This window comes from Chrysemys picta, chromosome 7 (genome assembly GCF_011386835.1).
Source record: "Chrysemys picta bellii isolate R12L10 chromosome 7, ASM1138683v2, whole genome shotgun sequence".
In the NCBI taxonomy this organism is placed as follows: Eukaryota; Metazoa; Chordata; order Testudines; family Emydidae; genus Chrysemys; species Chrysemys picta.
Genome location: NC_088797.1, coordinates 53,150,696 through 53,167,682, shown reverse-complemented (window position 1 = coordinate 53,167,682; position 16,987 = coordinate 53,150,696). Strand labels below are relative to the sequence as shown.

Sequence of the window (16,987 nt, the reverse complement as noted above, 5' to 3'; positions counted from 1 at the left end):
TGCTTCTGACAGTCAGACATTTATGTTCCCGCTGAGTAAGGGGTTACATCCCTGACCACCTTGGCTAATTGCCATTAATGGACCTATCCTCCCTGAATTTATCTAGTTCTTTTTTGAACCCAGTCATACTTTTGGCCTTTACAACATTCCATAGCAATGAGTTCCGCAGGTTAACTGTGCATTGTGTGGAAAAAGTACATCCTCTTGTTTGTATTAAACTTGGGTGACCCCTGGTTTTTAGTATTGTGGGAAAGGGCAAATAAATTACACTTCTCTTTTCACTTTTTTCACACCAGTCTATCCTATCACCCCTTAATCATCTCCTTTCTAAGCTGAACAGCGCGAATCTTCTTAGTCTCTCCTTGTATGGAAGCTGTTCCATTCCCTTGATTATCTTTCTTGCCCTTCTCTGAACCTTTTCCAGTTCCATTACATCCTTTTTGAGATGGGGCAACCAGAACATCATTATTCCAGGTGTGGGCGCACCATGTATTTTTATAGTGGCTTTATATTTTCTGGTTTTCCATCCTTTTCCTAATAGTTTCTATCATTCTGTTAGCCTGTTTGACTGCTTCTGCACACTGAGCTGAAGTTTTCAGAAAGCTATCCATGATGACTCCCAAGTTCTTTCTTGAGTGGTAATAGCTAATTTAGAGCCCATCATTATATATGTGTAGTTGGGATTATTTTTTCCAGTGTGCATTACTTTGCAATTATCAACACTGAATTTCATCTGCCATTTTGTTGCCCAGTTTTGTGAGACCCCTTTGTAACTGTTCAGGCAGCTTGACTATTTTGAGTAATTTTGTATCATCTGAAAACTTTGAGACTTCTGTTCACTCCCGTTTCCAGTTCACTAATGAATATGTTGAGCAGGACAGGTCCCAGTATGGATCCCTGGGGGACCCCGCTGTTTACCTCTGTCCATTGTGAAAACTGACCATTTATTCCTACCTTTTTGTTTCCTGTGTTTTAACCAGTTACTGATCGATGAGGGGACCTTCCCTGTTATCCCGTTATTGCTTAATTTCCTTAAGCAACTTTGGTGAGGGTTTTTGTCAAAGGCTTTCTGAAGATGCACTATATCCACTGGATCACCCTTATTCACATGTTTATTGACACACTCAAAGAATTCTAATAGATTGGTGAGGCATGATTTCCCTTTACAAAAGCCATGTTGACTCTTCCTGAACAAATCATGTTCATCTACGTGTCTGATCGTTCTGTTCTTTCCTATCGTTTCTACCAATGTGCCGGCTACAGAAGTTAGGCTTACTGGCCTGTAATTAAATATATATATATAAAATCCTGGATATAGTGCCGGGATTGCCTCTGGAGCCTTTTTAAAAATCAGCATTACATTAGCTATCTTCCAGTAATTGGTTCAAGTGATAGGTTACATACCACACTTAGTAGTTCTGTAATTTCATATTTGAGTTCGTTTAAAACTCTTGGGTGAATCCCATCTGGTCCTGGTGACTTCTTATTGTTTAATATATCAATTTGTTCTAAAACCGTATTCTAGTGACACATCAATATGGGACAGTACTTCAGATTTGTCTCTCAGAAAGAATAGTGCTGATGTGGTTATCTCCCCCACATCCTCCACAGTGACCACAAAGGCAAAGAATTCATTTAGCTTTTTTGTAATGGCCTTGTCTTCCTTGGGTGCTCCTTTAACACCTTTGTCATCTAGTGGCCCCACTGCCCTGTTTGACAGGCTTCCTGCTTTTAGATAGATTCATAGACTCCAAGGTCAGAACAGACAATTTGAGATCTAGTCTGGCCTCCTATATAACACAGGCCAGAGAACTGCCCCACAATAATTCCTAGAGCAGATTTTTTTTTAATCCAATCTTGATTTAAAAATTGCTGGTGATGGAGAATCCACCACGACCCTTGGTACATTGTCCCAGTGGTTAATTGCTCTCACTGTTAAAAATGCATGCCTTATTTCCAGTCTGAATTTGTCTAGCTACAAGTTCTGATGCATTTAAAAAAATTCTTACTATTTTTTTTGCATCTTTAGCAAATTATTTCTCAGATTTTTTTTTTCTTGGCCTGCCTTCTTACATTTAACTTGTCGGAGTTTGTGCTCCTTCCTATTCTCCTCATTAGGTTTTGACTTCCAAATTTTAAAGTTTGCCTTTTTACCTGGCCTCCATTACTATGCTGTTTAGCCATTGTGGCATTCTTTTGGTCCTCTTAGTCTTTTAGTCTGTTCCTTTATTATTGTGATTTAATTAGTACCCATGCTACCTGCAGGCATTTAAACCTTGTGACAACTCCTTTTAATTCCCATCCAACAAATGTCCTCATTTTTATGTGGTTCCCCTTTTTAAAGTTAAATGTTACTGTCTTTGGGTTTTTTGGTATTATCCCCTCTACTGGGATGTTAAATTTTAATTACATGTGGTCACTATTACTCGTGGGAGAGTTTAGCTATAGTTACCTCTTGGACCAGATCCTGTGTTCCACTTAAGATTAAATCAAGAATTGCCTCTCCTCTTGTGGGTTCCAGGACTAGCTGCTCCAAGAAGCAGTCATTGATGGTGTCTTGAAATTTTCTCTCTGTAGGTAACATTTACCCAGTCAATGTGAGGATAGTTGAACTCCCATAGTGTTTCAATTTTTGCTTTTGTAGGCTTTCTTTCACATACAGTGCCACTCTCCTACCAGCACAACCTACTCTCATTCTTGTATATATTATACATTCTTGTATATATTATATAGGTGTGTTGTGAGCAAGACATGAGAAGTCATTCTTCCGCTCTACTCTGCTCTGGTTAGGCCTCAGCTGGAGTATTGTGTCCAGTTCTGGGCGCCGCATTTTAAAAAAGATGTGGAGAAATTGGAAAGGGTCCAAAGAAGAGCAACAAGAATGATTAAAGGTCTTGAGAACATGACCTATGAAGGAAGGCTGAAAGAATTGGGTTTGTTTAGTTTGGAAAAGAGAAGACTGAGAGGGGACATGATAGCAGTTTACAGGTATCTAAAAGGGTGTCATAAGGAGGAGGGAGAGAACTTGTTCACCTTAGCCTCTAAGGATAGAACCAGAAACAATGGGTTTAAACTGCAGCAAGGGAGGTCTAGGTTGGACATTAGGAAAAAGTTCCTAACTGTCAGGGTGGTTAAACACTGGAACAAATTGCCTAGGGAGGTTGTGGAATCTCCGTCTCTGGAGATATTTAAGAGTAGGTTAGATAAATGTCTATCAGGGATGGTCTAGACAGTATTTGGTCCTGCCATGCGGGCAGGGGACTGGACTCGATGACCTCTCGAGGTCCCTTCCAGTCCTATAATCTATGAATCTATGAATACTCCGTATTACCATGTCCCATTGACTATCCTCATTCCACCAAGTTTCTGTGATGCCTGTTACATCAGTATCCTTATGTAATGCCAGGTACTGTAGTTCACCGATCTTAGTATTTAGACTTCTAGCATTTCTGTATAAGCACTTGTATATTTTGTCAACATTCAGTTGCTTGCCTTCATGTGTTATATTTAAATGGGACACTGTTTCATCTGGCTGTTCCTCACTAGCTGTACTTTACAACTTTTTTCATACACTTTACTAGGATATAGAATTTCCCCCTTTAATAAATTAATCACTAAGGGATGGCTCTGCCCAAACCATGTACTCCTCTACACCAGTCAGCTTTCCCCCAGCCCTTAGTTTAAAAAAATCCTCTATAACCTTTTTAATTGTATATGCCAGCAGTTGAGTTTCTCTCACCTTCTCACCACACACCCCCTTCCCCGCCCCTTTGCAGGGACCACTCTCACAAGGACATCCTTAATCAGGAGGTGGGGTCTTCCTGTTTCAGAGTTAGGTGGTAGAGCAGGTGTCACTCCAACATCAAGGAAAGGAGTTCTACTCCCCATATTTGAGTTCCCCCCAAAATGGAGGATAGAGACCAATTCTTGATCTATGCCACCTAAATGTCTTTATTCACAAATCAAAATTTTGCAGGGCAACACTGGCATCTGTAATTCCCTCCCTGCAGTTTGTGGCCCTCAACATGAAAGATCCTTACTTTCATGTGGATTTTCACTAGTCCTACAGAAGGTTTCTCAGATTCATGGTAAGGCAAGAGCGCTGCCAGTCCAGAGCAATCCCATTTGGGCTGACAACAGCACTTAGGGTCTTTGCAAGAGTCTTCTCAATGGTGAGTCTTCTCCCAGATGAGATGCAACAGCCGCACTTTTTTCCTGTATGTGAACGATTGGTTACTAATGGGCAGCTCAAGCCAGGTGGCCTGGTTGGCTATCCTGTTCTTGCTCCACCTTCTGGGATCACTGGGGATCTGCATAAACAAATAAATTCTCACTTTGACTCTGAGGACTATAGATTTCATAGGAGCGACCCTAGAGACATCCTCAGGAGAAGCCTTCCTGCCTATAAACAGAGTTCAGGCTGTGTACGGTCTGATTAAACCAAGTCACCCTCTGACTTCTTGCCACAATCAGGATCTGCCTTTCCCTACTAGGCTGCATGGTGGCATGTACGTGTGTGACACCGTTTGCCAGACTCCACCTTTGTTGCCTGCAGGCCTGGCTTCGGTCTGTTTACACACTGGACAAGGACAACATGAATGACAGGGTAACAGTCCTACCAAAAGTCAGAGCCTCTCATATGGTGGATGAAACCAGATCATCTGTTAGAAGGAGTTTTTTTTCTTCCACCCATCCGCAACGCAACCATAATTACAGATTCATCCCTTTATAGGATGGGGATCCCACATGGATAATCATAGTGCACAAGGCACATGTCAGAACAGGTTGTGGAGTAAAAGCCCCATTGCCCAGACCCTTAAAACTAGCCTTGCCCCAGCCTGAGGTAATGTGCTGTGGGCGCCAGCCCTGCCGGGGCTCTGCAGATGGGCTAGCTGGCTGCCAGGAGCTGAGCTGCTCCCTTGGTCTTCAGGTGACTGCTCTAGCATCAGCCTAGCTGTAGTCCCTGGTGGTGCTGAGGTTACTGACTCATGGGAGAGTGGCAAGTGCTCTCTAAATGCCAGTCAGGAGTAGTCTCCCTCCAGCAACCTGCTGGCAACCCAGCTGCCTTTGACTTTGGTGGTTTGTAGCAAGAACAGTAAGTGCTTGGTGAAGATCAGGACCTACGTGGCTCAGCCAAAGGCCTTGTTGAACCAGGGAAATGAGTGGTGCCCAACACCTACTGACGTTGGGAGGTGCGTTAGCCCCAGTGCCTGCGTCCCGCTCTCTGCTCCTCTGTGCTGTGCTGGCATCCCACTAACTGAGTGGGTGCAGAGCCGCTTGGCCAGCTGAGCTGTGCAGGGCTCAGAGGAGGTGGCTCAGAGCCTGTCTCCCCCAACCAAACACATGCTGGGACTAGTGAGTGGCAGGAGCAGGGATCCAGGCTGTGGCATCCTGGATTTTCTGGCAAGTGCAGACCTGGCAGAACTTTGCATGGACTCAGGACAAGTTTGATACCCTCCGTTGCTGTACACAGCCCGGGCTGTGATGTCTGCCCAAGGACAGGCTGAATGGGGCACAGCCCTGTGTGTTATGGATCCAGCCCACACAGCAGCAGTAGCTCAGTGGGCCTGTGTGCTTTCCCAGAGCACAGCCAGGGGTGGCAGCTCCCAATGTACCATAGTGATCTAGCAGCTAGGACCCGAAATGCCAGCCCCCGGGAGGCTCAGCAGGCTGCTCCCAGCCACCTGATCAGGGCCCTGAGTGGGTTTGCTGAGAGAGGATGGTGTGTTCCAGGAGGACAGCCCTCAGTAGGGAGGCTGGGTCCAGGACTGTGGTCTTCATTGCTAGTCTGATCCCTGCTAAGAGACCTGAGTGGCTTCAATGAGCCTCTGTGCTTTGAGTACCCTCTTCCCCCCTGCAGGAGCTGAGACAGAGGCAGTGTGGGCGCTGGACCCCCCGACTTGGGCCTTCCCCGAGAGAGGCAGCTGTGCAATGGCAGCAGGGCTTTCCTGTGCACAGCCAGCTTCAGAGAGCCCCCTGGAGCAGCCAGGCTGGCACTGGGCTGCTGTGGAGAGGGGATGGCTGGTCAGAGCCTAGAGTGAACGCTCCCATGGGGCAGCAGGCTGCAACGCTCTGTCCTGCTCCCTCAGCTGTCATGTGTGTGTCCCTGGGCTCCTCCTCAGGGCATAGCCCTGCAGCCCCACCAGGCAGGAGCAGTTTGGCTCCCCCTGGAATCCTGCAGGGATGTGAGCCTGGCACCCTGCGCTGCCCCGCCTCCTTACGCTGAGGGAAGCGCCTGGTCAGAGAATTAAAGCTGATGCGCCCATAATGCAAGGGGCCTGTGATGTGGGAGGCTGGCCTGATGGGTGTGTGTGTGATTGAAACAACCTTGGTCTCCTTATTTCTTCCATGGCTGGCCTGGCCCTGCTCTGCCCAGCTGGGTGGGGTGGGGGACAGGCAATGAGATCACATTACTGGAGAGGAGGAGGGATTCTTGTCTGGGTTCTTCTCACCCATTTAACTCCACTGCCTGGGAGGCAGCTGTCTCCACGCATAGGCTCCGGGGACTCCCACCTCAGTTCTCTGCTCCTCCAAGGAGATCTCCAGCAGCACCAGGGAGATCAGAGCACAGGGAAAGCACAAACCAGAGCAAAGCCTTGTTGGGCAGGAGGCAGGGTGAGTCCTCTCTACCCCACGGAACTGCAAAGCACTCTCCTCCCCCCTCCCCGCAACAGAACAGTCAGGACTAAGACATGTCGCCTGGGCACTGTGCTGGGAGTAGGGAGAGGGCGTCTGCTGTGGGATTCTTGCTCTCCTAGTCTGCTCTCCTGGCTGCCCTGGCAGATCCTCCCACCCCTCGTGCTGGACCCAGGTGGGCACCATGTCTGACTGACATAGCATAAGAGCCTTTCTGCCAGGACTTGGCCGTCAATGCTGGGCTGTGCTGGCCATTGCACTGAGCACGGCAGCAGGGACTAGTGTGAGCTTGGCCCCTGCCTTGGCCCACAGCGCTGGAAGCAGCTCCTCCCGGACCATGCCCTGCATCCAGGCTGCCCTCGGCTCCTCCCAGAGCATTCATCCCCTGGTTGCATGCAGTCCTGTGCCACCGTTCTGACTGGCCAACTCGTGCCCCAGGCGTGCCCTGGGATTGTTTCCAGAAGGGGATGGATGCTGAGGCTAGCCTGTGCCCCAGTGCCCTGGGAAGGATTTAGCCTCGGCCTTAGACCTTTCTGTATGATAGTGCACGGGCACACAGCTGGCTTCCCCCAAGCAAAGCTCTCAGGATGGCGGCCCCGCTCAGACCAGAGCTTCCCACACTTGGTCATGGCATGGCCCATCTCTTTGATGAGTGCCCGTTGGGGTGTGAGGGGGTCCATGAATAATAGCTCATTGTAGGGAGGTAGCTAATGTTGGTATAGCTGTGAGCAAGGGGCAGCTGATCCCAGCACACATGTACCCCTCATGTTGCTACTCCCTTCCTGCAACCTGCCTCCCTGCCATGTGCTGTGCCCATCCCCTAGCTGCCCACTGCCTTCTCATGAGAAAACGGTCTGTCTACATCTGACTGGGGCTTGGGCTGCAAAACAGTGGTGTAGACATGCGGGCTTGGATGGGAGCCTGGGCTCTGGGACCCTGCTGGGGGAGGGTCCCATAGCCTGGGCTCCAGCCCATAGGTGCCAACTCCGTGGGTGCTCCACGGCTGGAGCACCCACGGAGAAAAATTGGTGGGTGCAGAGCACCCACTGGCACCTCCCTGACGCTGTGTCGACAGACCTAGAGCAACTGTAAAATGAGTCGGTGGTCAGAGTGAGACTGAGCTGCATCCCGGGTCTCCCTGTGTCTACTGTGGGGGGTGGAGGTGCAGGAGCACCTGAGCTCCTCCATGCTGCCTGGTGCATGGGCATTCTAAGTGGAGATGGGAGGTGTCGAGTTTAGAAATCAGTGGGGGAGGAATCCTAGCAGAGATTTCCCACTCCTTCTGGGGTCTGGTTGCTGCTGTTGGTCTGTTTCCTTCCCTGGAGCAAGCAGGATGGCTGTGCGGGGAGGGCGCTAGGTTTTGTTCCTGGCTCTGCCGTGGAGTTGCTGCAGTTAACCAAGTCTCTGCTTCAGTGTCTCCATCCGTCCCGTTGGGCTGCTGGGGTGAGGCTGAATGGACTGTCAGGGAAGAGGCTGAGTGCTGTGCAAGATGCTGCCGGACGTTAGTAACCGGCTGATTCCTGCGCAAAGCTCCACAAAGGCTACAGGCATGAACCCAGCCTTGCTGTCTACACCCCTCTAGGGCCCTGCAGCACCCCCTGCCAGGCACTCAGAGCAGGAGTTACGGCTGGGCACCTGAAACACACAGGGGTGGAAAGGCTTCTGGGTGCTGGGGTGAGTGAAAATCCCCTCCCCCGAACATGAGAGCCCCAGGGACAGTACAACCTCTGTGCGCTCCCTGCCCGTGTGCAGGAGTAATGGTCTCAAGTTGCAGTGGGGGAGGTTTAGGTTGGATATTAGGAAAAACTTTTTCAGTAGGAGTGTGGTGAAGCACTGGAATGGGTTACCTAGGGAGGGGGTGGAATCTCCTTCCTTAGAGGTTTTTAAGGTCAGGCTTGACAAAGCCCTGGCTGGGATGATTTAGTTGGGGATTGGTCCTGCTTTGAGCAGGGAGTTGGACTAAATGACCTCCTGAGGTCCCTTCCAACCCTGATATTCTATGATTCTATGACTGCCCCTTTCCCCAGCTCTGGCTGGAGTGGAGGTGAGGCCCCCTAGCTCTCCTGAGGGTCTGTGCTGCATGCCCACATTTGACCATTGCCCCTGCTGCGTGTGCTGGCACTGAGAGCCGCTGACACCGTGGCTGTCTTTCATGCAGCATCCGTGTGCGCACACCTCCGGCCAGCTGTGTGTGTGGGGACGAGCCTGTTAGCCAGCAGCAGCAGAGCGCTAATGAGACCAGACAGGGCCCTTGGGTGCGGGAAGCAGGCGTTCAGGCTCATGTAGCTTGTCACGTCCTGGACACAGCTCCCAGAAGGCGTCTGGGATCCAGAGCAGGATGGGGTGTTTTGCACCCAGCAAGGGATGAGGCTTGTTGACATGGCAGGCTGTGAATGTGAACCCCGGAGAGAGTCCCCTGGGGACACTTCCCCAGCATGAGGGGGCTGGGCTCCGGGTTAGCGTGCTGCTTGGGAAGCAGCGTAGACAGGCAGGACTTGGGGATAGGGGGTGGCCTGCCCGTGGGGGACGGGTGGCAGCTCAGGGCACCTATGCCAGGTGCCAGAGCGCTCTGCAGCTGGAGAAGCTGGAATGTAACTGGCCCTGTGGCCCACAAGCTGCTGTGGGTGGGGCATGGGGGAGCCAGCACACTGGGAGGCCTGCTCGAGTGTCTTTGCCCTAAGGCTGTGCGTGCGTGGGTGGGTATGCGGGGAGGGGGGGGGAGTTATGCGTTGTGGAGGGATGGGGGCTCAGGGCATTGGGGAGGGATGAGGTGCAGGGTGTTGGGGGGGAAGGATAGGGCAGGGAGCATGGGGTGATGAAGAGGGATGGGGTGCTGGGGGGGTTGTGGAGCAATAGGTCAGGGGGCACAGGGTGGGATAGGGGATGGGGTAGCGGGCTCAGGGTGGAATTGTAGGGGGATGGGGATATTGTGGGGGGATGGGGCAGAGGATGTTGGGGGAGTGATGGGGCAGGGAGCTCAGGCTGTTGAGGGGAGATGGGGGGCTCAAGGTGGTGTTGAAGGGGGTTGGGAATTTTGTGGAGGGATGAAGTGGGGGGTGTTGGGGCAGGGGGCTCAGGGTAGTGTTGTGGGGGAGCAATGGGGCAGGGGGCTCAGGGTGGTGGGGTGGGGGCATTGAGGAGAGTGAAGTGGTTGGATTGTGTTTGTTGGTCCCTAGGGGGGCGGTGGCACTGCTCTCCTGGGGCTGGAGCAGAGGGAGCTGGGGGGCACTCCTAGGCCCGCTCAGCCCCCTAGGCTCTGTGATGTGGGAGCTCCCCTCCTGCAGAGGCGGCAGGCGGGTGAGAACTGGGGTTGGCAGCTCAGAGGCTGTATTCCCACGAAGGGGGCTGCAGTGTGTACCTCCTCCGCCCCTTACCCCCCCATGGGCTTCTGCCTCAGGTACTCTCCCAGCTCTGCAGAGAGTGGCTGAGTCTGCTCAGTGCAAGTCCAGACCCTCGTGGAGCTGGACTGAGATCTTGGGGCTGGGCACCAGAGCCCAGCAGGCGAGGGTGGGGTGTGAAGTGGTGCAGAGCTGCTTGAGATCTGGGTGTTTGTGTTCAGTGGTGGAGCTGTTACAATCCCCAGGCTGGCAGTTTCTATGTGAGGGATCCCTCACCACCATCATGCACCTGACCAAGAGCTCTCCCCTGCCCACCCCCAGTGGCTGTGCTGCTCCTGAGTTCAGAGCCAGATCCCATGTCTAGGGAGGGACAAGGCTGGGAGCAGATCTGTGAGCCAGCACTGTGTGTGGGGCATTCTGGGGCAGTGGGAGTCCATCCCTCATGCTGCTCCCAGACACAGCTCCATTAGCTTCTCCCCAGGGCCAGGCTGACCCCTGCTGGGACCAGCCGGCTTGAGCTGTTTGCAGTTACTCTGCAGGATGTGCTGCTGCTTCTCTCAGCTGGGTGCCCAGGCATGTGCCGGGCAGGCCAGCACTGGCTCCTGTGCCTGCAGCACCAGGGTGCCTGCATCCAGCACAGGCTAAGCCACTGACAGGTGCTTGGTTCACAGCCTGTTAGCTGTGCCAGGCTGTGGCACTTCTGCATGGGCATTTAATGCAGCTCGCTGAATGCCTGGGTGTGCCATCAAAGTCCATGGAGAGAGAGGCTGCTGGAGCCTGTTGTGGAGAAGGCTGTTCCGGCTCTGCGTAACTCTCCATGCAACCTCCTAGGACTGGCCAGTGCAGCAGGGTTCCCATTCACCTACTGCCCCTGCTCCTGCCTGCTCTGCAGAGCCATGCTCTGTTAACCTGGTTGGCGCCTGTCTGTGTGCTGCTCGTGCAGCAGGCTCCCTTTTGAACAGCTTTGGCTTTGCCCACTGACACCCCTGCCACTTGGAGGCAAACCTAAATCTCGTCTGATGGCAGCACCTGGCCAGATGCTGAGGCTGCTGTCAGGGAGCAATGGCCTGGCCCCCTGTGCAGGGGCAGCAGGAATGCCAGCCCCCTCTGTTAGGACAGGACGTGGGCAGTGGTCCTGGGTAGAGAGGTTTGTCCTGCTGACAGATACCAGGGGCGGTGGGGACAGGCTGAGGTGGGCTCCATTCCAGGCCCCACACAAGGGCAAAGAGACTCTTGGACCAAGTTGAGTTTAAAAAAAAAATAGGCATTTTTTATTTCAATGTAACTAGAGAATTTATGGTGCAAGAAAGTGAGAGAGAGTTTTAGTCCCAATCCTGGATACACTATTGGGTTATTATCTAAACAGCCTAGCAGCAGGTCTGCCCTGCTCAAGGAGAGAGCGCCCAGGGAGATGATGGTGCATGTAGGAACTGCTCCTTCTGTTACAGGGGGAGCATGGAGCAGTGCAGGGTTGGGTCATTAATATCACACTATGTGCAATCACAATCTATTACATTTCTGAACTCAACTGCTTACAGCTGCTTGTGTGTAGCAGAGGAGGGGAGTAATTGCATTGTTTACTTCACTGAATGGCTTTGTCCAGTGAAGATCCCAGTGAAATTCCCCTCCTCACTAAGACCACACACAAACTAGGCAGCACTTCCCTAATTCTAGGGCCAGCTGGTTGAAGGAGCTGGCAGTGGGTTAGTTGTATGTAGTAGGCAGCATCAGCCTGTGCCAGGAGAATGTTCTCCTTACCCCTGTGCTCTGGGGATGGCGCATGCTGCTCTCCTTCTCTAGGGCATATAGTCTGTACTGACTTGTTTGCTGCTGCTACTGTCCTGAGCTAGCAGAATTCTAGTGTAGCAATGCAGGTGCCCTAGTGCTATTGGAGACTATAGGCTGGAGAAGAGTTCTCACTAGTAAAGAAGCCCAGTACACTGGGCTGGCCATGTGGCTTTGTAATTAAAGCAAACAACTCACTAAGCTAGGTCAAGCAAAAGTCTAGCTGACAGTCTCCAGCACTTACGGTGCTCTCTGTACATGCCTAGAGGGCAAGTGGTCAAGTTGGGCTCAGCCTTGCCCAGGAGAGTGCTAAACCCTGCAGTGCACTATTCAAGGAAGTCTAGGACTGGTTGGAAGTGGAGGGCTCAGCCATGCATGTTTCCCTGCGTCCAGTGTTAGACATGTGAAGGGGGGGGGGGTGAGAGAGAGGTGGGAGGCAGAAGGGTTGCCCAGTCTTGTGCCACCGCTAGGGCGTTCTGGAAAGACAAATCTGTAAGGATGTTAATTAGCCAATGTGCATCATCCCGAAGGTCAAAGCTGCAGTCCTAGCTAGACAGGCTGCTCAATAGAGCCAGGAGCTACCCAATGGGCTTCTCTTGAATCAGCCACTGGACAGCACTCGGAAAAAATTGTCCCTGTTCCATTGACAACAATCTAAAGTGAGGAGAACCCTCTGCTACACCATATTGTCTGGGTGGTGCAGAACAGGATGCAGTCACTTGTGATCCTTCAAAGAGCATTTGATCTCATAAAAGCTAAGCTTTGTTTTTGGGGTGACCTGCCTGCCTTTAACCACAATGAAGAGGAGAGGCCGAGGCCATCAGACTGCAATCATGGGGGCTATTCTTATCTTCTCTCTCCCCTGGGTTGTTTTACAATGTGGCAGTGGAGCCTGGAAGTAGCTGGAGCCTTATAAGGATGCATCATAATCCTCCCTCTAGGAGTAACAAGTACAAGAAAATGCAGCTCTTCTGCACGGCAGATTGCATCTCAGCATGGTGCCCCTTTCTCCCTCCCCAGCGGTGGCTGCTAGCGACCCAACACACACCAATTTCATCTCCTGGGAGACTGGTGCTTCCCCCCGCCCATTTCTGCTCCCCAGCCCGCCTACCTCCTAGGACGTGATGGGAGTGTCTGAGAAGATGGAACTAACGGATTCTGAGTCCAACTTGAGCTGCAGGAGCTTGGGATTCTTGGTGTCAGTGACGTCCTTGTTGGCAGCCAGCCTGATCTTACCATTGTGCACTTCCTTGATGGGCTCAAGGAACACCACGTGCTTGCTGGTGCTGATCTTCCGGCTGGGCCTGGCTGGGGGGGTGGTACTCAGGATGGAGGATTGAGCGCTGCATTCCTGGGGAGGGCTAGGAGCAGCGACTTTCTTGCAGCACTGGAAGCAGTGGCACGGAGTGAGGTACAAGTACATGAGAACTAGCACAAGGCTCACTATGCACCCGAGGAGGGTTGTGAGGCCGGTGCTGAAAGACTCCCCATCCAGCATGGGATAGTGGATGGTCACGTTGACCTCGTGAGTCTTGTTGAGCTGGTGGTGCTTGCCAATAGCCATGCACACATACACCCCAGAGTGCCAAGGCTTGGCTGCGATGATCTTCAGGCTCCCATTGTGGTAAACTTTAAGTGTGCGATTGCTATTTCCAGGGTGCATGATGGGCTCGTGGCGGGGCGAGATCCACATGTAGGTGGCAAATGTGTCGTGCGTGCTCGTGTTGCAGTTGATTAGCAGAGTCTCTCCTACGAGCACCGTGGCATGCACGTCTGAGGTGCCAGGTGAGCCCTGGCTCAGGGAGCAATTCTCAAAGATCTTGTTGTACTTGAGGAACCTGACTAAGGATCGTGCCGTGTTGTCAAACACCATACATGTGTGTTCCTCTAGGAAATCCTGCACTGAGCTGAGGTGCCGCTGCTGCCACTGCTTGAACATCTGGTAGAGCGAGCAATCACACCTCACTGGATTGTTGTGCAGGTACAAGCCATTTCTGATGTACACAGGCAAGGCTGTGACCTCCTCAATTGGGATTCTGTTCAGGTTATTGGTGGAGAGGTCCAGGGTCGTTAGGTTAGGGTGGCTAAGCCCCTGCATGGAGCTGAAGGGGAATCGGGTTAGGTTATTCCAACTTAGGTAGACCTTCTGCAAGCTGCTTAGCCTGAGGAAGGCTTGTTCATCTACCTGTACAATCCAGTTGTTGTAGAGCAGGAGCTCCTCGAGGTGCACCAGTGCTTCAAAGTAGTGCTTCTCGATGGCATGCAGGTAATTGGAGGACATGTCTAGGTGTCTCAAGTCTGTGGCATTGTGGAACGCTTGAGGCGAGAGGTCCATGATTCGATTGTGACTGATGCGGAGGGCCTGGAGGCGTGGTAGGGCTGCCAGCCAATGGTTGTGAAGCTGGAAGAGGGCGTTGTGGCTGAGATCTAAGGTGGTAGCTGTGGGCGGAAGTGCAACTGGCACCTGCTGGAGACCTTGCTTGGCACAGCTCAGAAGGTCCGAGGTACATATGCAGACAAGGGGGCATCTGTGGGGGATGGCCGATGTGTTTAAGAAGTTGCCTAGAACAGACAACTCTAGGATCACCAGCAGCTTTCCCAGGCATTTCCAGAGAGTGTGGGCCAATGCCTGTGCATTCATCATGTGGCCGTAAGGTCCTGCTGAGCACCCAGCAGCATGGAGAGGCACTATCCTAGGGTAAGTCTGGCCTGAGCAAAGGCTCACCAGGCACCGTTAGAGTGAGCATGCTGCAGCGTCAGTTAACCGGGAAGCACTGCTCTGCAAGGAGAGCTTTGGGTGTTCTCGGCCGCCAGGCAATCCTGTAATAGTCCAGGACACACAGGTAGGAGACGAGTCCCAAGGAAAGGTCCAAGGCTTGAAAAGAGTTAAAGAAAAACAGCCCAGCTCTGTCCTGCTGCACTGGGGATTAGGGCAGCCTCTCATGGACCCTGGCTGGCTCTAGGGGTCCTGGCAGAGGGGCAGATGAAGGCCAGGGTCTGGCTTCGGGACTGCTGGCACCTCCTGAGAACATCCGAGTCCCTGCCTCTGAGCCGGGGTCCCTGGAGCCCAAAGTTTCCATGAGTCAGTGCTCGCCTCCTGGCTGAGCCCTGTGGCACGCCCCGGCCGGGAGCCCAGCTGCGGAACAACCGAGGAGTGAGCGGGGGCTGGGTCGTGCCCTGGCAGAGCCCTTCCCGGAGTCCTGGCGGAGTCACGCCCGCCCGCTGCTGCGGCCGCTATTTACCAGCAGCCGGCAAGCATGGGGGCGGCGCCTGGTGGGCAGGGGCAAGCCGATTGGTTCGCGTAGGAGGGAGTCGGGGGGGGTGGAGGAAGGAGGAAATTTCTGAATGGCGCGTTGTTCCCCCATCGTATCACTAGTGGGCAGCACAGCCCTGCGAAGGCTGTTGCGAAGCACTGAGCGATTGCAGAAGCTGCAGCGGGAGATTTTATTTCCAAGGGGAAGTGGTGGGGAGCAGAGCGGCCAACTGCCACGGGAAGTCTCCGCTGCTAGTCTTGGGGCCCAGGCAATGCTTGGTGCTCACCAATTCCCAGGGGCCACTGCTCCTTGCTGTGGGGTGCCTCCCCCGCGTGTTAGGCGCTGCAAGAACAGTGGGATGGGGAATGGGCACTCCAAAGGGGAAGGGACTTGCCCAAGTTCACAGCAAGTCAGTGGCAGAGTGAGGGACAGAATGGCACTGCCAGTCCAGTGCTCTGCTGTCGCCCTGGGAGGGGATTCAGTGTCCCCACCAGTTCACTGATGGGGAAACTGAGGCACGGAGGTGTGGCGTGACTTACCCCCAATCTCTGTCTGTGGTGGTCTCAGGACTAGACCCCAGCACTCTGCCTAGTCCTCTAGCCCCAGCTGTCTGTCATGTGGAAGCCTACATGCCAGACAAAGCTGGCGGGGAGGTTTCCTACATGGTGCATGCAGTCCAGCTCCCTGTGCCTTTGATGTGGTGAGTGAGGCCCCTGGTGCTGTTTTGAAACAGTCCCCACTCTGCCTCCAGCCGCAGGGACTGCTGTCCTCTGGCAGACATGGCTACTGAGCATAGGCCGCTCTCTGTCGCATGCTGGGATCAAGGGAGCAGCCAGGATATCCTTTGTGCTGCACCCTCCCCAGGGACAGCAGAACAGAGCAGGAGGCTTGGCAGCTGTTTCCCCTAATTAGCATAGAGGTGTGTTGCATGTCTGAGTTTGCCTCAGGAAGGGCTTGGGCCGGCTGCAGACCCTAATTGTGAGCAGCCACTGGAAGCCCCGGCCTTTGAATCAGCTTGTTGGTGACTGCTCCACAGAGCAGCCTCCTGCATTGTGTGTTCTTCCTGCTCTGTTCCAACCGCCCTGCCTTGGTCTGTGCTGGGGGCATGGGCCCTCTCCTAGCTCCAGCCCTGGCTTTCAAAACAGACCTCTCTCTGCTGCTTGGGGCCCGCAAACAGCGAGCCCCTTGTTCCCTCCTGAAATCCCACTTCTCATTCTCCCCATGGCACGTGGAGGGTGGTTTGCTGCTGTAGGGCTGGGCCCGGGCCGTGGCATTCGCCTTGTCCCTGGAGAGAGAATTGAAGCATGTTGGCGTGTCTGAGGTGGGGAAGGGGAGGGTCCTGTTTTGGAGGGCAGAGTGGGGAGAGAGAGAAATGGACCTGAATTTGCAGACGATAGAGTTCAGATTTTGATGAGACCAGTGTGGCTTGTGGCCTTTTAAATCACCTACCCCCTGCTCTCTTTGGTCAATCGTGTGTCTTGCTTCCCTTGCTCATTCCTGGATTAGGTGGTGGGAGAAGAACCTGTCCTTTCATGCTGCCCGGCCTGGCACCTCCCATTGCCTGTCAGCTCTCTGCACTGGGGGCAAGGGGACAGAAGGGGCCGGTGGGCTGGGAGTGCTTGTGATGGGGCTACCTCTCTCCTGCACGTGGGGGGTGGCCAGGAGGGTGCTGTGTGTGAGTGCCCCTGCCCCTCTGCAGTGACGGGCACTAGCTGTGAGCAGAGGCTGGCTAGGGCAGGCGAAAGCAGTGCAGCGCATCAGGTGCAAGAGTGCAATGCTGACAAACTGGGCTGCTTTATTGGAGACATGGAAATCAAGGCTGGGTGACTGGTTTCCTTTAGGGCAGCAAATAGCTAATTTGGCTGCTGCTGCAGCTCCTAGGTGTGAGGGCTGTTAGCTCACAGCAAGGGGGAGCTTCCCCTTGGGGTGTCAGCATGGCGGGGAGCTCTCTGCACACATGCCCTCCTGAGGTGC

The 16,987-nt window shown here is 53.1% G+C and overlaps 2 protein-coding genes across 19 annotated transcripts in view; one reads left to right on the top strand and one right to left on the bottom strand.

Annotated features, from left to right (window-relative positions):
* RNF123 (ring finger protein 123) overlaps positions 1 to 16,987 on the top strand; it is a 143,995-nt gene that overhangs the window by 97,185 nt on the left and 29,823 nt on the right. The window lies entirely within an intron of this gene.
* On the bottom strand, positions 11,218 to 15,281 carry AMIGO3 (adhesion molecule with Ig like domain 3). The gene has a single exon (XM_042845356.2). The coding sequence runs from the start codon at positions 14,401 to 14,403 to the stop codon at positions 12,874 to 12,876; it is 1,530 nt and encodes a 509-aa protein (XP_042701290.1). The 5' UTR covers positions 14,404 to 15,281; the 3' UTR covers positions 11,218 to 12,873.